The sequence below is a fragment of the Megalops cyprinoides genome, chromosome 4, assembly GCF_013368585.1.
Source record: "Megalops cyprinoides isolate fMegCyp1 chromosome 4, fMegCyp1.pri, whole genome shotgun sequence".
NCBI lineage: Eukaryota > Metazoa > Chordata > Actinopteri > Elopiformes > Megalopidae > Megalops > Megalops cyprinoides.
The window spans coordinates 28,043,766-28,064,296 of record NC_050586.1 but is presented as its reverse complement, the minus strand read 5'-3'; the positions used below and the strand labels follow the sequence as shown (position 1 = coordinate 28,064,296).

The following is a 20,531-nucleotide window of genomic DNA, read 5'->3' as shown; positions in this document are numbered from 1 at the left end:
CTCTCTCTCTCTCTCTCCTGGTTTCTGGTTTTAAACAGCTGGAGGGCTATGAGTAGCTTTGATCATGATTGATGGGCCTGTATTTACCTGAAGCGGCTTCCTGACTGCTTTGCCTTCAGGCTGCGTAAAGCACGGTGGTCACTTACCATTTAAGGAAAATGCTGACATCATAATAGGCAGCTGTGGGGCTCTCCCTTCTCTACCGCTGTAGAGATCTGCCATCTCAGGTTGTCACAGGGCATGTTCATTATGCCATGTAGGGTGCGCCGGTGAATTTGAATCAGTCTGATTCATGAACGGATTGGAAGCCGACGGAAGCGCGTGAGTTTCTACAGCTCGGGGGTGGCTGGCGTTAAAGACGCTGTGGCTCCGCTGGGAAGAGGCGGATTTTGATTGATTGCTTTTGGCTTGGCGGGTGGAAGCGCTGTATGCCGATTTGTCTGTCACTAGAGTGAGTGCGGGATAGCGGTTAGCGTTAGGGGTGCCCTGCAGCCAGCTGTGCACCTGTGTGCGTCCGCCGGCCGAAAGGCAAGCGGCTAGCCGAATCTAAGATGGATGTGATTGGTTGGACATAACCAATGTTAGTCAGGTGACTTTGTCTCCATTTGTGTGATCTTCCTTTCTTTCAGGTGGCCTTATCCAGGGCAACTTGCAAAGCAGCAAGATCATAGCATAGAGTATGTTCATGAAAGGGGCAGGGCTCTAATGCACGCATACAGCCACGTAACAGCTTTTGTTAAAACCCTTCTTAATGCACGCTTGCTGTGTCCAACCAATTCTCCCCTAGTTTCATATTGACTGTTAAAAGCTAATCAGGTACTATAAGTGTGGGCGTAGTTTATTCTTCAGAGAGTAACCCAAAGCCCCCTTCCCTGATTGAGTCCCGCTTATTGGTTGTAGGTAAAGTGAGATTTGGGTTTCCACGGCAATCAGGACCCTCTTGTGGGTTCTGCGACTGCTCTGGCAGGGGGCTTTGGGGTGGGTGTGGGGGTGGGCGTGGGCCTCCCCCTGCTCCTCTGAGGCACGCAGGCCCATGTGAGCACATGCGAGGGCCTGTCTGTGGGCAGACTCTGGGATTAGAAGGAAGCCGTTCTAAATTCATGACGTTTATGGGCGCTGTGGTGTGTGACCCCGGCTCGGACATAAATACTGTTCACAACGGGGCTGTAAATGATATTACTGCTGTTATTCTGTATTGATGCTTCTGTGATAGAGGGCCCAGAGCAGGTGTGCAGGTGTCTGTGTGTGTGTGTGTGTGTGTGTGTGTGTGTGTGTGTGTAGCCCTCTGTCACCAACACTACCAGAGCTTTTGGAGATGCTAATGAGAACAGTGGCTGAAGTTGGTGCATATTAGAAATTGTTTCAGGTACAGTGTGCTGACATATAAGTTAGTAATCAGTAATCAAGCCATATTGCCGCATAGCTTGTAACGTGTGATGTGTCAGCAGTGATTACTCATTAGTACTTCAGTTGTGATCAGAGACCACCTGTAAGAAGGAATGACTCACACAGCTGCCTAATCAAAAATGACTGTTGGGGATGGGATCTGTGTGTGTGTGTGTGTTTGGGATGCTCCTTTGACCCCTCCTTTGCACCCCCCCCCCCATGCTTAAAGGAATAGCATTTCCCTAAGCATGCTTTTCCGGTGTTACTCATGCCTTGTGGTTAAGTGAACAATGTTCTCCTAGCTTGCCCCAGGGCCACCTGTCAGAAATCAGTTTGTGCGATGTGTGTTAGTGTAGTTACAAGTTATGCGTATTTGAATGCTAGTGGTGTGTGTGCATTAGAGAGCTGGTGTTTTGTGAATGTGTCAGTGCTGTGTGTATGTGTGTGTACGCACGCCTGCGTGCGTGTATGTCTCTGACTCCGCCCCCCTCTTCTGTCAGTGGGCGGCAGGGTGAATCAGGAGCTGAAATACACCAGGCAGCAGATGGGGGAGGAGTCCATGTTCAGCCCCCAGCTCATGATCCAGACACCCAGGGAGGACGGAGCCAACGTCCTGACGGTGGAGGCGCTGCGGCAGCACTTGGACTCCGCCCTCAAGGCCAGCAGAGTGCATGTTTACATGTATAATAGGTAAGAGTGCTTGTGTCGAAGGTGAGAGCCCGTGTGTAGCGGGTTAGAGTGCACGATTGCATGCATAATGGCTGAGAGTGCACATTTGTGGGTGTGGGTGAGAGTGTGAGTGCACGCTCGCACGGATAGAGGATGAAAGTTGACATTTGCACATGTAATAAGATGGAATGCATGTGTGTATGTGAAAGGCCACGTAGCTTAAGTGTGCCTTAATGAACATATTGTGTAAGACTACAATTTTGTGTAATGTACAATACCTAAGAATGAACATATGCATTAACTGGATTTATTAACTTATTAATTTCTTTATTTCTGCTTCTTGCAACCCCAATTCTGTCTTTTCAGACAATGGAAATTGGAACATTTGTGCTACAAATCAGGAGAACTTATTACTGAAACAGGCTTCATGGATCAGGTGAGTGAAGACATGGTTCTGATTCAAAGCGCTTAAGGAGCTTGTTTGGCACAAGCTCTGAATGATTGTCTTGTGTCATTTCAGATTATTGAGAAGCTGTATCCCTGTCTGATAATCACACCGTTGGACTGCTTCTGGGAAGGCGCAAAGCTCCAGTCCGGAATGGTCTACCTCCCGTCAGTAACTCAACTTTTTATTTCACACTTCTTCCATGATTTTGAACCAGAAATAAGTTGAACATCATGACTTACTGTGATATTTTTCCCCCCAATCTAAATAATGTTTTGTGCAATCAGGTTATCATTGTGCTTTATATACAACACATTTGTTGAGAAATCTTAACATTCCAATACTGTTTCTATCTTTATGTTTGGGAGTGCACCTCATAATTGACGAGTCAAGTCAATCTTTCTTTATTTCTCCAAGGTGGTGCTTGTGTGTGCTTGTGCCTGTGAGCGTTAAAGACTCTATTCTGGCCGCTCCCAGGGGGACGCAGACATTGGCGCTGATTTCGCTGGGGCTGCGAGCCCGGCTTGTTTTCCTGGGTTTGTTCTGTCGCAGTAATGCGCAGCAGATTGCAGCAGTGTGCTGCAAACAGGGACTTTTTCCTCCCGATGGTAAATAAGGATCTTAGTGTGTTCTGCTTGGGAGGCTTGGAATAATGACACAAGCCTGGTTAAACACGCACAATGTGGGCTAAACCGCAGCGAGACGGCCAGCAACGGGGGGATGAGAGGGAGGAACAGGGCTGGAACGGAGGGAGCGAGACAGAAGATGGGGTGAGAGAGAGAGACGAGGCACAGCAGGAGACAGGGAGAGGATGTGTACTGTTTCCTTTGGTTGTGTCAAGCTGTAGGTCTAAGGTAGTGGGAGTACAGGTCAGCTGTGTGATTGATGTCACTTGATAACAGGTGTGTGACACTGACAGACCTGTGTGTGCCATCTTCCTGTCCTTTCATTTCCATCCCTGCAAAGTGAGAGAGTTAAATCATACATACGCTGTATCATGAGTAGATATCTGACTGCTGCCACCTTTCCATCCTCCGTACTTCCTTATCTTGGGGGTTCTGGTTGGTAACAGGAGGTTTTGGTGCGCTCTGTGTTTTTAAACTATCATAACACGCAGGCTAATCCGAACACTTATGCCTGAAAAAATGAAAAATTTCAATCAGAAACATTCAGAGCTGAATATCTGGTCACAGTATACAATGTCTATCATGCAGTCCTGTATGTCTGGAATGTGATCATAGAAGAGTGGTGTTGTGTAATAAGGAATATTTGGATAACTGCAACATGGCCACACCAAATGCGTTCCTCCGTGTCGTACAAGGGGAGCTCACTGTGCATCCTGCCTCTTCCTCCCGACAGAGGCAAGCCCCCCGTGCAGTGGACCAACTTTGACCCCATGGAGTTTCTGGCGGAGCTTCGGAAGCTGAACTACGTGGTGGACACCTGGGAGGAGATGCTGGTGAAGGCGGACGTCGGTCGTGGGTACATGGACCGGCCCTGCCTGAACCCGGCGGACCCCGACTGCCCGCTGACCGCGCCCAACAAGAACGCAACACGGGTGAGAGGCCTGTCCTGGTCAATCCCCAGAGCCGCTCATTCTCATTATTATTCGCACTGTAATGGCGGAGCCAGGCTGTCACATTACCTCCCTTTCTCACTGCAGAGCTGGAACCAAGCTGGCTCATTGTACCCCTTTCCCTGGGTTAGCCTGGGTTAGCCAGCCTTTCCCTAAAGGGGACACATGCATTCCAGTGTGTACAAATGAATACGTCATTTGTGAGGTTTTTGTCCGTTTCATTCTGTATCGTGCTTGTGGCTCGCGGTGCTCCTGACTCCCTGATTGGTTCCTCCGTCGCAGCCTTACGACATCGCTCGCGCGCTCACCGGGGGCTGCCACGGTCTGTCCAGGAAGTACATGCACTGGCAGGAGGAGCTGATCGTGGGTGGCACCACCAAGAATGGCAGCGGGAGGCTTCTCAGGTGAGAGGCGGGAGGGAGGGACACAGAAAAAGGGAGGGAGGGACGTGGAGGGGGAAGGTTCTGGGATAGACACCCTAGATAAGGTATGTGTTTTAAAATTGGTCATTCTCTCTCCCCTCCCATCCCCTCCTTTCTCTTTCTCCCCTCCAGTGCTCAGGCTTTGCAGACCATGTTCCAGTTGATGACTCCCAAGCAGATGTACGAGCACTTGAAGGGGTACGAGGAAGTGTCCCATATCAACTGGAACGAGGAAAAAGCAGCCGCCATTCTGGAGGCCTGGCAGAGAAGATACTCGGAGGTAATGGGGAATTTTCACACCGCTAAATGCATTCTTATTCCTATTAAAGAAGGATCTCCAATGAAACAGTACAATACATTACCATGGTGACGGAAAAAATATTAAAATGGGGGAAATATTACCTATTACAAGATAACGTTCCCCCCTCTCCAGTGGAGGCCCACACTGTGATTCCTGTATCTGTCTATGCTTGTAATGATGTCCCCGGCTAAAATGTCCCCGGATCGATTTGCTGTTTAAATTCCATTCAGTTACGCTAATTCAGCTCTGCTTTACTAGCGACACTAACCCAGGGCGTGGGCTGAAGCATCTGAATAATGAAGACTCGGTCAGCAGCGGGAGGCAGGAGGCAGGAAAGGGTGACAGTAGTAACAGGAGCGGCAGTGCGCTGGTGCGACGTGTTTTCCCCGGTTACGCGATGTCCTACTTGCGCACCCGCTGTCCCCGGGCCGGTGGCCGGCTGCCACATACCTGTCAGGCAGTGGGGCTGCATGTTCCTGCCCCCAGACAGACTGGCAGTCTCTCTCGCTCCGGGGCCCCCCGCGCCAAGCCCGCGTGTGCATCGCCATGGTGATGGACGGGGAAGCCTCTTCCCGGGCGGCACATAAGCGTTGCTCTGTGTCCGCGGCGTGTCGGCGCGCCGGAGGTCCAGGGGAGCCGAGACGGCACGCATGCATTTTAAGCGTCGCTCTTTGCGCGCCCGTGCGAGACTCACGCCCCACCCCTGCAGTCCGTTTTTCCGGCTGTCCAGCTCAGGTGGGGCCCGGTCAAAGCCCTCTTTTCATCAGCGACCCCACCACGTTCCACAGTCTGACCGCACCCCCTCAGTCTGGGGCGGTGTCTGAACAAAGGACTGGCGCTGAGATTGAAGCGGAGCTTAGAGATTTGGGTCTGGGCGTTTCTTCTTTTTTTCCCCTTGCTTTGAGATTTGAGTTTGGCTTCCTGAAGTGAACGGTGCTTCTGTTTTCAACTCCTACGCTGATTCTGAGATTTAAAAATGTGGAGGGTAACATTGCTTTCTGTGTATGTTTTTTTGACTGTGGCTCTCCCAGGCTGAGGGTCAAGTACAACCCCCTCATCCAAGCGGTCGAGAGAAGGAACGCTCTCGCCCCATTCCGAGCGTTTTCTCCCCTCACAGGAGACCGGACGGGACCGATAGGACCACTGACCGTGGTGCGGAGCGGTCAGCCAGCGCTTTGGTCTGCCTGCGAAAAGGCAGTGCGCCTGGAACGCATTAGCAGGGGTGTTGAATCCCACTCGCAGCTGCAGTCCCCATTGGTGGTTTCGGTGTGACATCATCTGGTCTTTGTTTTGGAGGCCTTGACCTCTGCTCGGCGCGGTGTGACCCCCCGTGCTGGGGGGGTGGGGTGGGGGGGGAACCGCGACCGCACCGCTCAGCTGTAACGCCGGGGGCCCTGTCTCGGAGGAGAACTGAGAAGCTCCGAGCTTACAGAAGGAAAATACCAAACTGCTCCTCTCCTGGGCTAAACGCACCAACCTGAGGGCCTGGTACACCAGCCCAAAGCCCTCTGCCAAATTCATATTGTGTTTTTTTTATGATTATTATTTAGCATTTGACAAGGTCTGGCCTCCCCCAGGAGACAGTCGGTCACAACTGTGCCGTTCTCCAGCCTCACAGCTCTGGGGCTGGAATCATGATCGCAGAGTGTCCAGACCGAGCTTCTCCTGTTTGCTCTGGAACCTTGGAGAAATCTGTGGCGCTCCTACAGTCCCGGTCCCGTTCAGGGGCAGGTGCTGAGTGTGGTTTACACTGCAGTTTTGTGTTTTTAATTGCACCCCTCCTGTGATTGAGGTGGGACTGCGCTAAAGCAGCTGCAGCGGGTGCTGTGTGGAGAGTGGCACCAGCCGCGATGTTAGCAAACTTGTTTTTCTCCTGTTCTGGGTGTAACACTTTGTTTTTTTTTTTTGTTGTTTTGAACAGCTAGTGCTCTTATATCGGAAAGGAAGTGTTTATGTAATTGCTGCGGTCGCCTTGTGTGTGTTTATTAGTGTTATTAGTGTTTGTGTTTAGCTAGAGAACTGTTGATAGCCTGATAAGAGAAACATGATTAATAGTGAACTGTCATTTAATTAATTGAGATATGAGATTGTGTGGCCTTTGAGTTTGAGATCTTTGCTGTTGAATCCTCCACATTGAAGCGTATTTCAGCCGTCGGGGTGCCTGCCTCAGGGTGCGCGTGTCGGGTCTCTGTCAGCGAATGTGCACCTGACAGCTGAGGGGAAGCTCCGCCTGCTTTCCTGCTTCCGTCCTGTGTCCGCAGCCTTCGCGACCTCCGGCTCTTTTCTCGTGACATCCCTGACCCCTCTCCCTTTCCGTGACCTCTGACCCCCAGGCTGTCCAGCAGAGTGTGTCTGTCAACTCCTCACAGAAGGTGCTCTCTTTCACGACTACTACCTTGGAGGACATCCTCAAGTCCTTCTCCGATGTCAGTGTCATTCGGGTGGCCAGTGGCTATCTGCTCATGGTGAGGAAACTCCTCTGGTTTAGTGTTTGTGTGTTTTGTGTTTGTGTGTTTTGTGTTTGTGTGTTTTGTGTGTGTGTGTGTGTGTGTGTGTGTGTGTGTCTCACTGTGACAGCATGTGTAAGTGTTTCTCTTCCCTTTTCTCTGTGTGTATGTGTTTCTGTGTGACAGCATTTGTGTGTGTGTGGTATGTCTCTCTCTCTCTCTCTGTCTCTGTGTGACTGTGTGTGTGTGTGTGAGTGAGCCCTCCTGTTTACGGTCCCTGTCTCTTGGCTCCTCCCCTGCAGCTTGCCTATGCCTGCCTGACCATGCTGCGCTGGGACTGCGCCAAATCCCAGGGTGCCGTGGGGCTGGCGGGCGTCCTGCTGGTGGCGCTGTCGGTGGCAGCCGGCCTGGGCCTCTGCTCTCTGATCGGAATCTCCTTCAACGCTGCCACGACTCAGGTACCGCCCGACCCACCCCGCTGGAGGGACGAACGCGAAAGCTCTGTCTGTTCCCTGGCTTTCAGAGGCGTAACTGGGGTCGGGGGGTTTGTGTGCTCGCCTCTGCAGGTTTTGCCCTTCCTCGCTCTGGGTGTCGGCGTCGACGACGTCTTCCTCCTGGCTCACGCCTTCAGCGAGACGGGCCAGAACAAGCGGATTCCATTTGAGGTGAGGGTCAGCCGCGGGGGTGGGGGGAGCTCCTCGCGTCACAGCACAAGGCTTTGGTCCCTCTGACAGAGAGAGGATTCTGTGTGGGCTGCTCGTGCTGTGATGTCACTGTGATGTCACTGCAGCCCGTCTGCTTTGGATGTTGGCGTCCAAGATTGTGTCAAGGCAAGTCTGCTCTGCACTTGAGGTGGAACGTGGAATCTTATCTTATCTGAATGTGAGGAAACTGCGGAATAACACTCTCTCTCTCTGTCTCACTCTCGCCCTCCCTGTGCTGTTATCTCTCGTGTTCAGGAATGCGTGTGCGCTTGTCTGCGCCTGTGGTGTGACTTCAAACATTAGAGCGGACGGAGCAAACAACATTCTGTATTAAAAAAAAAAAAACTCCTATGTATTCTTGAGGACGGGCAGCTTGTAGATTTGAAAGTCTGCATGGAGCTTCTGGGAGTCTGCTTCAGCTCATTGGTGCACCATATCAGGCTGGGGGTCTCATTTTTCCCTCCTAAAAGTTTTTGTTTTGGCGCTCACCGAAGGGTCCAGACAGACGCCAATTCGCCCGTATGCCCCGGAGAGTTGGGGCCTGGCGTTACCCATAACTCCCTTGGGCGCTCTTCTGTCCCCACGAGAGGGAGTGAGGGGTCTCTACTTGCCTGCGACAGACAGAGAGAGAGCTGGGAAGCGCGGCGGCGTGTATTTGCTTGTTTTTTGTTTTTTTGTGCCTCTGGTCGTCCCTCCTCCCTGTGTGGTGCAGATGAAAAGTAAACAGTTCCCTCTGGAGGGGAAAGCATGATCTCTCTCGTCTGTGGGCCGAGGATGAGCCCCGCTGTGTGTGGTCCTGCACGTTCCTCACATTTCACTCCGAGCAGACCGCAACCTTGCGTCTGTCTGCCAGTGTGTGTGTGTGAGAGCCAGAGGAGGGGGAGGGGTTGCTCTGTGTGTGTGTGTGTGTGTGTGTGTGTGTGTGTCTGTGTGAGAGTGTGTGTGTGTCTGTGTGCACGCATGTGCGCCTGTGTTTTGTGTGTATGTTGTGCAAGGGAGAGTAACGCTTTACAAAAAGGAAGTTTTTGTGATATTTGTGTCAGTGTGTGATAGTAGTATTTAAGTTGTTTGTGTGTGTGTGTGTGTGTGTGTGTGTGTGTGTGTACATGCTGAGGCTGCCTGAGCTTTTCAGTGCTTAGTCACGATCATAAGTATCATCTCATCCATCAAAACAACACAATGGCAGGGATTAGAGGCAGGAAGCGTTTTAATCTAGTGGGGGCTCATTAGATTGGCCGTCAGAACTGCAGGATTTTAAGTTTCCCAATAAAATGGGAAAAAGTGTTCTCATTGAGTGCTCTGCAGCGCAAGCCGTGTGTGAGGAAAATGACATCATGGGACACAGTCTCACCGTGTGCTTGTCTTTTCTCTCTCTTTCTCTCTCTCTCTCTCTCTCTCTCTCTCTCTCCCTCCCCCTCTCCCCCTCCCGCAGGACCGCACAGGAGAGTGCTTGAAGAGAACAGGGACCAGCGTGGCTCTGACGTCCATCAGCAACGTGACGGCGTTCTTCATGGCCGCCCTCATCCCCATCCCGGCGCTGAGGGCCTTCTCCCTGCAGGTCCGTCCTCTGACCCTCCCCGTTCCGTCCCCATCCCTTGCTCCCTCGCTCCTCCGCCTACCTTATTGATTTCATCCATCAAACCTGAAACCAAACCCCCCCACCTCGCAGCCCACCCGTCCGGTCCCGTTTGGTCCTCTGATTCTGATTAGTGACCCGCTGCTCTGAGGGTCTCATTTGCTGGGCGCTGCGGGTAACTCTATCCCTTGGGGGGGAGATGAGGGGGTGGGGTGTGTGTGTGTGGGGGGGGGGGGGGGTCGTGTTGGCACGGCTCGCATCTGCGGTTAATTTGTGACAGTGTGGTAAGGGACGGCAGGCTGCAGACGGGCCGGGCCCTGGAGGAGAGCTTGGCCGCCTGCGTCAGACCGGACAGGAAGAGTCGCAGGAGTCAGCTGTCAAAATACAGATAACGGGCCACTCTGCGTCCTCGGACAGCTGATCCAGGATCATCTTACCTTAACCCCCCTCGCGTAACCATGTGAGGAATGCAGGAGCAGATCCAGGCTCGGTGCTTGGTGACGGATTCTGCATCCGCTGCCTGCTTGGCAGACGTCAGTTTGACCTGCATGACTGCAGTTTTACACGTTTAGCATATTCTGCATATTATCCGTTCACACAGCTGGATATTTTACTGCTGCTGTTCGGGTTACCTTCCTCGCCCGAGGGCACAGCAATAGCGCCCCACCTGAGACTTGACCCTATGACCGTCTGGTTACGAGACCGGTCCCTAAAGTCACATGCCCCCCAGTGCATTGTTGGTAATATATATATTTTTTAAACTATTTTAACTGGTTATGACCCGCTGGTGGAATGTGTCGCTGTGCTGAAAGACCTGGCGGTGCGTGTGTGGGTTTAGGGTCCCCGTTTCCAGGTGGGTGGAGCAGACAGGATGCGGCCGGGTTGCATGGCTGCTTTAGGGTGTGTTTAACGCACAGGGCCTCAGTCCTCCACGCTGTGCAGGAACTCGTAGGTGGATCAGATTTAGTCCCAGCGATCATGTCTGTCTGGCCGGAGGGCGCCCCGACCCAGTTCATCTGGTGTTGTGGACGTATTGTCCTGCTATACAGTGCTGTATTTGCTGAATAAGTTCAAGGGAGGGGCCTTTCCAAGCACAATCAAACCTATACACACCTGGTGAAGAGGCCAGTTCCCCTACCACCATGCCACAGTGCTACTCGATGAGAAGAGTCTGTGTGTGTGTGTGTGTGTGTGTGTGTGTGTGTGTGTGTGTGTGTGTGTGTGTGTGTGTGTGTGTCAGAGAGCGGGCGGGCCTGTTGTTAGCGTAGCAGCCTCTCGGAGTGGGAGCGTTTGCCTGAGGGTAGGTCATGAGCTGGCTCTCCTTCCGTTGAATGGCGTGAGCTCTAACCTGCTGGCCCCTGCCACGCCTGCCCCACCCCTGTCGTTCTTCCTGCTGCGTGACCTTCGACCCTTTCCTCAGTGGGAGGGAAGGCCCTGGTGCTGTACGTGGCTGAACGCGTATTTACTGCTGCTCCCCCTCTGTGTGTGTGTGTCCGTGTGTGTGTGTGTGTGTGTGTGTGTGTATGCGTGCACGCATGTGTGTGTGCGTGCATGCCTTGTATGCGTGCATGCATGTGCGTGTGCTTATTTCCCATTCTGCATCCTGGGGCCACATTCTTGTCTTTATCGGCCGTAAACACTTCCTATACGCCACCATAGGAGGCCGAGTCGCTCTTCTCTTTCTTTATCGCTGCTCTGTGCTTCCTCCCCCCCCCTCTCCTGCTGTCCAAGCAAAACTACGGCTCTGATAAAGACGAGTGCAAACTGGACGGTTACTGAGCCTGGAGCGTGTGAAGGCCCTGAAACCCCCAGCCTGTGCTCGAACCCTGATAACTGATATAATGAACTAATGGGATTTTCATGCCATTCCACTGCTAACACTCTACTGTTTTACCTCTGTGTGTGTGTGTGTGTGTGTGTGTGTGTGCGCGCGCTCTTGTGGGCAGTACTGAATGGGACAGGGAACAATCGCTTGGCCGCCAAGTCCCGGCCCTATCACAACCTGTCTCCCCCTCTCAAGTCAGCCCTCCACATAGCTGCGGCCGGCAGATCAATCCATAGCCTCCTTTTTCTGTCTTCCATCCTGTTCTCCCTCGTTCCCTCTTTGTCTCTCTCTCCCTCCATCCTTCACCCTCCCCTTCCCTCCCTTGCTCTTGCTCTCTCTCCCTTTTTCTTCTCTCTCTCTCTCTCTCCCTTTCTCTGGAATGAAAAGCTTTGCTGGCATAGACACATGCAGCAGTAGCCAAAGTAGTATTGCAGTGGCGATAACAGAACTAAAAAGCAACCAATAACTGAGAGTTATCAGCTGGCTGGTGCTTGGTGATGGTGCCGGGTGATGGTGGTGATTAGAGGGCGGGGCAAGGGGCGGTGCTGTGTGTGGGAGGGGCAGGGCAGAGCGTGGTGTGTGTGGAATGAGAGAGGGAGTGATTTGAGATAGTGTGCCGATAGGGAGGTGTGGAAACCCCAGAGGGGAGAGGCGGCTGGCAGTGGGGGGGGGGGGGTGCTGTCTAACAGGCTTCAGCATGGGCTCATCACCTCCAGGCCTCAGAGCCCCCCCCCCCAACCCCCCTCTCCTTGGGTGGTCTGGCAGCCATGCAGGATACAGATTGTACCTTCGGCAGGGCCCCAGTTCACCCCCGAGCCGCCTGCTCCAGCGTGCTTTCTTCTCGCTTCCTCTCTCTCTCTCTCTTTCTCCTTCTCCCTGCTGTTCCCTCTGTGAAACCACAGGCTTGTCTTAGCTGGATTATGTTGTGTGAAGGATCATGTGTGCTCAAATGAATGCACACACGTTAACCCCTCACGTTACTCCCTAAGTCTCTGACCAGCCTCACACATGCTTGGTCGTGCTTGGCTGTGTTTGGTTTGTGTGGGGGGGCTTTATGGGAGTTTCAAGAGCTCCACCGCAAGCAAACGCATAGATGGATGAGGTCCAGTCTCTCCGCTGTAGAGGACCATTGCAACGTGGTCCTAACTCCACTGTAGAAGACCGTAAAGGGATAAAGGGACATGGTTGAAGCAGTCCGGTCTTTCTTTTGACTACAGTGGCATATGGTTGTGTCCCTGACAGAGATTCTGAGCATCTCAGTCACTGTAGAGGTGCCCCTAAATTTTCCCATAATGCAGTTCCTCTCCTGAACTTGTATGATATGACCTCAGAGCCTGTAAGAGTGGGACCAGCAGACCAGGGAGAGTTCTGTTCCCCTACCTCTTGTAAGGCCACTAAGAGCCCAGCCCTCCAGGCAGCAGTGATGAGGAGTCCCTGCATCTCCTCAAGAGATTAACCACATGTAACGTCCTTCTGTGACTTCCAGTAAGGCTCTGTTTGCCTCTCCAAGCCTGGGGCCGATTGGTTTGCGAATCTCTCTGCGTCAAAGTTGCGTCACAGGCAGCAGGAATACCGCAGCAGACCTGGAAGCCCCAGTGCTGGGCTGAACCTGGGGAGATGTGAGAGATGGTTTTAATGAGCTCCTCTCATTGGTCTCGCGTCATCCTTCGAGGGGGGTGTCTATGGTGGGTGCATTTTCTCTTAGAAACCTGGCCCTTTGTTTTGTTTTATTTTTTTAAACTGCGGTTATCTAATCATCCACAGAGGTGTTTTTTTCTTTTATTTATTGCTGGAGCTGAGAGGGATTTGTGCTGCGATTGGCAGGCCCAGTCAGTGCAGTTTTGGCAGTGAATCCTCCCCCTCCAGCTGGATGGGTGTGTGTGTATTTGGGGGGGGGGTGTAATTGTAATGAGGGAAGGCTATTAAGTGCACAAATGCTGTGAAGACCGCAAGGGGCGTCACCCCTACAAACGGCCAAACTCTTACTGGAGTCTGACCCTAAAATTCACTGGGTCGGGTCACCACTTAAACTCTGTGTGAAACAGAAATTGTCTTTCTTCTCTTAGTGAGAGTTCTTTAGCTACATGTCCAGATGAGTTCAGTTCTTTGGCTGAGTTTTAAAAGTATGGAATGATTGTTACACTGAGGTGTCTTCCTTGTCTTTAAGGAAAAGTGGAAATATCAGAGAGCACCTCAGAGTTGAGCAAGGAGGCGCAACTCTCACCTGAGGAGAGACGCTGGCATGTCAGGGTGTTCTATCATTGTACAAGTGTGTGGTTTCACATGTCCATGTCCACGGTCTCACCAGGGCCAGTGTGGACATCTGGTCTTCTGTTGTTTTGAGGGATGGGTGTTCTCCTCTGAGGGGGGGTGACTGCTGCTTCAGATCGGTTGCGGAGGTGTCCGCATGTCTCGTTTCCTGCTCCGGGCTGAGCTGATGGTGTCCTCTCTCCCGCCAGGCCGCGGTGGTGGTGGTGTTCAACTTCGCCATGGTTCTGCTCATTTTCCCCGCCATCCTCAGCATGGACCTGTACCGCAGAGAGGACCGCCGCTTCGACATCTTCTGCTGCTTCGTCAGGTGAGGCCTGAACCCACCCACTCAAAAATCACCCCCTCCCTCTCTCAAAAACAACCTCCTCGCTTTTCTGCTATTTTCAGCGAACTGAAGGAGGAGAGTCTCTTACCCTCAGTGTAATCTAAATTCTGATTAGTCGTGTTGTATGTGTTTCTGGCACTGACACAAGGGTAGCAACTGTAAGTTCATTGTCCTGGACAACGACAATAAAGCTCTGTTATCTTTCTAATTTCATTTCTTACAAAGTGCATATGATAAGGCAGATAAACGTAAGTAGTAAGATAAAGAAATCCGTAAAAATCATTATGAATGTTAGTGCTAGAACAGAGGAGAGTCCCTGAAGAGAGTTCAGGGAACTTTGATAGCTCAAACACCTTTTTCATGAACCAAAAGTCTGCATGTGGATAAATGTTCCCTTGGTTCATTCTGAATCTTTATTCTCATAATCTTACTCAATTCTAACAACATGCCAGTCACCCAAGTTCTCTTAGCCACGTCCCCCTGTCATTGACTTGCTGTCAGAGGCCATCGCCTCTCTGCCATCGCCGTTGTGCGCTGGTATTATCCAGTAGGGTGCGTGTGCATTGTCTCACGTACTTCCTGTCTCAGAGCTTCCAGTGTTTCTCGTATCCGTTGAGGGTCTTAACAGTCGCAGCAGCGGCGGCTCCGCAGATCCCTTCCCCCTCCTCCGCACAGATGTGGAGCCTGACGGCGGGCTGCGGCCGCCGTGCCGGTAACGACAGCCGCGGCCGCGGTCACGGCGTGAAAGGCGAGCAGGGCGGCTTCCTGTCCGCGCCGCCTCGCACTCCTCCTCCACGGAGGCAGGAACAGGGGGGCTTGGTTCGGCAGAGCCGCTCGGGGCGCATATTTCCTCCACGCAGTCATCGCACCGTCATTTGCAGGAAATTAAAGTTAATGCCTCGACTTTCCTCTCCATCATTACATTGTTTTTTTGTCAATAGCAGCACTTAAAGTTCCAGCTTGAGGATCTCAGCACTCCGCCCCTGGGGCTTTAATTAGGGCTTACCGCTGATTAGGTGCTTTACACACACACACACACACACGTACACACACCCAGTCATACACATGCGCGCGCACACACACACACAGAGGGGCATGCACACACGGAAAGGCTGTCATGTACACACACTCACTCACTCAGGCACACTTGTACACATATGCAGAGAGGCAAGCTCACACACACACGTGCAGATATACACATGCACACACACGGGAGAACAGACAAGCCCACACAGACATACACAGGCAAACAAGGCACACGTTCACTGCTCTCAACAAAAAACTTTCCTAAACAGTCCTTTATTCATCAAAACCAAATTAGAGTGATTTGCAGACTGCACATACACAAATAGATGAACTATAGCATAGATACATAGACACAAACACATGCTCCTCTAGATGAGTTGCGCAACCCAAAGGGCTTTAGTTTGGGGTGTTTTCCTACCTCTCTTAATTCTTAATTCTTAGCCAGTATTAAACAGCAATCCTTCCCTCTTTGCCCCACCCCCACCCCCAGCCCGTGTGCCAACAGGGTGATTCAGATGGAGCCCCAGGCCTACCTGGAGGGCCTGGACAGCAGCCGCTACAGCCCGCCCCCCTCCTACAGCAGCCCGCCCCCCTCCTACAGCAGCCACAGCTTCGCCCAGCAGACGCACATCACCATGCAGTCCACCGTGCAGCTGCGCACGGAGTACGACCCCCGCACGCAGGCCTACTACACCACTGCCGAGCCGCGCTCCGAGATCTCCGTGCAGCCAGTCACCACAGCCGCGCCTCCACCCCCTCCCGCGCCCGCCCCTGCCGCCGCCTGCAACCTCAACAACAACAACGGCTTCGCCTCGTCGGGCCGGGGCGTCTCCGGGGGCAACCCCCGGCCCCCTGGGAGCGTGGCGGCAGGGGGTCCGGACGCCCTCAGCTGCCAGAGCCCCGAGAGCACCAGCTCCACGCGGGACCTCCTGTCCAACTTCTCCGACCCCGCCCTGCGCTGCATGGAGCCGCCCTGCTCCCGCTGGACCTTCGCCTCCTTCGCCGAGAAGCACTACGCTCCCTTCCTGCTGAAGCCCACCACCAAGGTGAGTCCACACTGCTACGCCCTGCCACGCATACTCCCAGCAGGCCCAAAGCCCACACGCTGTTGTAGCTCCCAGTAGTGTCTCCATAGCATGCTCTACCAAAAGCTGGTTAAACATAACATTTCAGCCTACACACTTCTTATGTGATGAAGGCCAATGATGTTTATATTACATTACATTATCGGCATTTAGCAGACACTCTTCTCCAGAGCATCATATATAGGTTATAGTTTTTATGTTATCCATTTATACAGCTGGATGTTTATTAAGGCAGTTCTGCATTAAGTACCTTGCCCAAGGGTACAGCAGCAGTGCCCCAGTGGGGAATCGAACCAGCAGCCTTTCGGTCTTAGCACTATGCTCCACTGCCGCCTACAGTGGCATTTATTCTTCCACTAATCCGATTGGTTGGCCTGCTCCAGTCGGGGAGTGTAATTGGCTGAGACAGGTGAGGTGTGTGGTCCAGCTGTGGGCCCAGGTGCTGCTCCCTGTGGTGTGGTGGTTTTAAGAGCTGAGAAAACCAAGAAACGACTCCCCGTCAGAGTCACAGATGAGTCACGCCGCATCTCCTCCCCCTCCCCACGGTGGAGCGGTGTGACTCACAGGGCTCCCTCTCCCTCTCCCAGGTGGTGGTCATCCTGCTGTTCTTGTGCCTGCTGGGGGTCAGCCTGTACGGGACGACCCGCGTGCGGGACGGGCTGGAGCTGACCGACATCGTCCCGCGCGAGACCAGCGAGTACGAGTTCATCGGCGCCCAGTTCAAATACTTCTCCTTCTACAACATGTACGTGGTGACGCAGCGGGCTGACTACGCCCGCTCTCAGGGCACGCTCTACGACCTGCACCGCCGCTTCGGCAACGTCAAGTACGTGCTGCGGGAGGACGACGGCCAGCTGCCCCGCATGTGGCTGCACTTCTTCCGCGACTGGCTGCAAGGTGACTGTCGTCCCCCCGCCCCGCTCCCCTGTGTGTGGGTGTGTGTGTGTGTGTGTTTACCAGCTTCTGGAGGCTCTCTGAGGGGAAGAAGTGCCACTGGTGTGCTGTGACACTGTTACACTGTGTGTGTAGGTTTGTGTGCATATGTGTGTAGTTTACACAGACAATGGGAGAAAAATTCTCAGGACATTTTTGGGGTGCATTCTTTTCAAACCCCCCCTCCCCCCCATTCAGATTGAGCTGACTTTGGAGGCCTCTACTTCTCCCCTATCAAGTACTGCCTCACCGAGTCTAACGAATATGCATCCAGACTGAGTGACACCTGGACTCAAACTAAACCAGACTTCAGGCATGAAGCAATTCATCCTCCACCGCTAAATGGTTTACACTAACCAAATGACACCGTCACGTCAGACTGTCCGTGCAAGCCCCAGGAACGACTCCCTGGGCTCTCAGCGGTCCAGAAAGGAGTGGATTAACGCTCTGGCAGAGACCGGCAGACTGTCTGACACAAACGGATTTACGCAACACGGGCAGAAGATCTCGCTGCAATTAGGTCATTCATTTTCCAGCACACATAATTCATTGTCTTGGGGGTAATCGGCAGCGTATTTAGCGGCTGGTAAACAGGAGTGACAGCACCTAGACGGAGGGAAGGGTGCAGTGAGTGAGGGAAGGAGGGATGGAGGAGGGGGGAGTTGATGGAGAGGGATGGGTGGAGGAGGAGGGGGGGGGGGGGGGGGGCGTGTTTGAGCAGCTGTCCTTATCAGGGCGGCTAGACCGCAGGAGCCCAGGGAAGATCCTCTCCATTCAGCAGGCATGCCTGCCGAAATCCTGGGTGGGGTTCAAAGCCCGCCCGCCGTCTGCGCTGCCTTTCAGTGACTCAGGGCTTACCGCTTTCTGCTGAGGTTTCTGCTTTTGTCAAAGGGTGGGGGCGGCGGGGGGGAGGGGGGGGCAGCATACCTGCGTGTTCTGTTTACTTTCTCTTCCTTCTGTGGAAGGGGTGGGGGGTGGGGGGCACACCCTGAAGAGAAGTCTGATTATACTAATGCCTGGTCTCCTCTCATCTCTGTCTGTCTTAGTGCCAGACAACTGGAGCTGCCAGATGTGTGTGTGTGTGTCTGTGTTGTTCTGTGTGTGTGTGTGTGTGTGTGTGTGTGTCTTTCTGTGTGTGTTTGAATGCATGTGTGTGTGTGTGTGTGTCTGTGCTTACATGCGTGTGAGTGCATACCACTGTCTGTCTGTTTCTTAATTGTGTGTGTGTGTGTGTGTGTGTGCGCGCATGCGCGCCCGCACACATGTGCTCTGGAGAGGGGCGGGGGCACGCTGTCTTTAATATTGTGGTTTGAAAGGGCTCGACAAATTGGACACAGACAGAGACAAGAGAGACCGAAAACAGTGTGTCCCAGAAATGGGCCACAGGCGATGGGGAGGGGGTCAGTCATCCCGAGAGTGGAGACGGGGGTAGGGTGTGGGGTGGGGTCTGCTAATAATGTAAACATTAATATACTGCATCTTCTTTCTCTTAGCAGTAAATTAAAGGATTTATTGGCTTCGCAGATATCGTGACCCTGGGTGACTTAGCGTGGCTGCAGTTTACAGCCGGCACGGACACACTCTTAACCCCCTCCACCGGCTGTGTGTGTCTGCACTCTGAAAACCGGCTCCTTTCTGAGCTTAACCCCCCTCAGATGGGGGGATGTGACGACCTGTGCCTGGCAACCCTGCTCTGCAGGGTGAACAGAGAGAGAGAGCGTCTGGAAGGAAATGTCCGTTTAATAATATTGCAGGCATTTCCTCTCAGAGACAAACTCGAGACGGTTGCAAAGACTCCGTTTTAACAAAGTTTGCAGCTCAGCTGTCACTTGGCCCCGTTTGCGGCACACGGTCCTCAGGTTATGTGAACAGAGGATGGTGAAATGTGTAATTACAGTCCTGCTCCTCTGCCTCTTGCTTAATGCTGCCTGTCTGAAACTGGCCTGCTGGTGGCATTTGGATTTCCCTTTCACAAAGTAAACCTCTTGGAAGAGGACTGTGATTCAGAGATTTGATTCGAAAGGCCTTTCTAAGCCAAACCACCACCAGCAGAAGAGCTGTTCAGCCTTGTCTGGGATCAGTCAGGCACAATGAGCCCTTAGTTTAAAAACACACAACGCCACGGGACTGTTTGTAGTTCAGTTTGTGCATTGGCTGCACAAAAGGAGAGGAGCTAGGGAGGAGTTTATCGTATCCGTGCCACTGACCTGAGGACAGTCAGAGGGAGTGGGGGAATTTTGACCTCTGTCTTTGATATGACTGAAGTATAGACAGCACTGAGATTGTAGACCTCTGTCTTCAGTATGAGTGAACTTTAGACTGCCCTGAGACTGAGCGAGTGCATGCCTCTAGGGGGCCGCGTATCGTGTGGACCAGGCGTGACCCGAAGCAAGCGAAAAATCATAGCGCGTTGTCCCCACTAGGAAATAACCCTCCCTTTTTGCCAAAACCACCAAGCACTAAAATTACCAAATTGACTCTTTTGACCCCTTCCTTAAAGCAGGCGTTTCTGAGAGAGACCCTCCACCTTCCCCCAGGTGGCTTGTTAACCCTTTCACCTCCACCCAGATGCACATTCCAGTTCCTTTGCCTTGCTCAGCACTGGTTGCCCTACCGAGAGCTGCTAACCCCACCTGCTGCAGAGAACCGTGGGTAGGAGTACAGGCTAGCTCACCGGTGTTGTGTTCTTCTGCTTTAGGAATTTGCATTGAGAAGGATTGAAGGCAATGCAGCTTTGATAACTGTAAGCCACAGCGCATGTGGCTGTCTGCTAATGGCTAATATATCACTGCAGTATGCATGTGCTATTAATTAGGTATAGGTCATTTACAAACACTCATGCCTAATTGGATTTCCTGTTCCTTCCTCCTCTGCTGCAATCATGCCATAGGGTCGCTGATGCAGTCGGTGCTGTGGTCTGTGAGCTGTGCCCCTCACAGTGAGGGGGTGGGCCAGTAACTGTGTGTCTGGAAGCTTGGTCTCTCCTCCCTTTCTGTTATCATCAGTCTTGAACCCTATCCGATCTGGTCTGTCCCCCCTCTGCCCCCACCAGGTCTGCAGCAGGCATTTGATCGTGACTGGGAGGCCGGGAGGATCACTCAGGCCAGCTACAGGAATGGCTCGGACGATGGAATCCTGGCCTACAAGCTGCTGGTGCAGACGGGACGCAGGGACAAGCCTGTCAATTTCAACCAGGTGGGTGCGGGATCCGAACCCGTCGTGGTGTTTCGATCAGAGATGGCAGAGCGAGGCTTTCTGAACTGCGAAAAGCGGAGCAGCTGTCATTTGTTTTCAGTGGCTGATTTTAACCAGTCATCATGTTTTGCTGTGAGCAGCAAAGTCTTCCAGTTGGTTCATGTAGTCAGGTGATTGACAGTGTGTGGTGGTTCTTCCCTGTTTTGGGTTTGGAGAGCGTCATTCTCATCGTTAATCTAAACTCGGAAAACTCCACACAGGCTGATAGGACTAACAGCCGTCAACTCCAAACGGTTAATTACAGGCTTTGTAAACCTCTTTACTTCAGAACACATTATTTTTTTC

General features: G+C 52.7%; 1 protein-coding gene across 1 annotated transcript in view; it reads left to right on the top strand.

Moving 5' to 3' along the window:
• ptch1 (patched 1) overlaps window positions 1-20,531 on the top strand; it is a 49,008-nt gene that overhangs the window by 15,140 nt on the left and 13,337 nt on the right. The window contains exons 3-16 of the mRNA XM_036526944.1: window positions 1,887-2,076; window positions 2,422-2,491; window positions 2,576-2,667; window positions 3,860-4,058; window positions 4,359-4,480; window positions 4,631-4,778; window positions 7,133-7,264; window positions 7,549-7,704; window positions 7,813-7,911; window positions 9,383-9,508; window positions 13,811-13,929; window positions 15,464-16,019; window positions 16,646-16,955; window positions 20,044-20,186. Of these exons, the coding sequence (XP_036382837.1) occupies window positions 1,887-2,076; window positions 2,422-2,491; window positions 2,576-2,667; window positions 3,860-4,058; window positions 4,359-4,480; window positions 4,631-4,778; window positions 7,133-7,264; window positions 7,549-7,704; window positions 7,813-7,911; window positions 9,383-9,508; window positions 13,811-13,929; window positions 15,464-16,019; window positions 16,646-16,955; window positions 20,044-20,186 (2,462 nt within the window). The remainder of the gene's footprint in view (window positions 1-1,886; window positions 2,077-2,421; window positions 2,492-2,575; window positions 2,668-3,859; window positions 4,059-4,358; window positions 4,481-4,630; window positions 4,779-7,132; window positions 7,265-7,548; window positions 7,705-7,812; window positions 7,912-9,382; window positions 9,509-13,810; window positions 13,930-15,463; window positions 16,020-16,645; window positions 16,956-20,043; window positions 20,187-20,531) is intronic.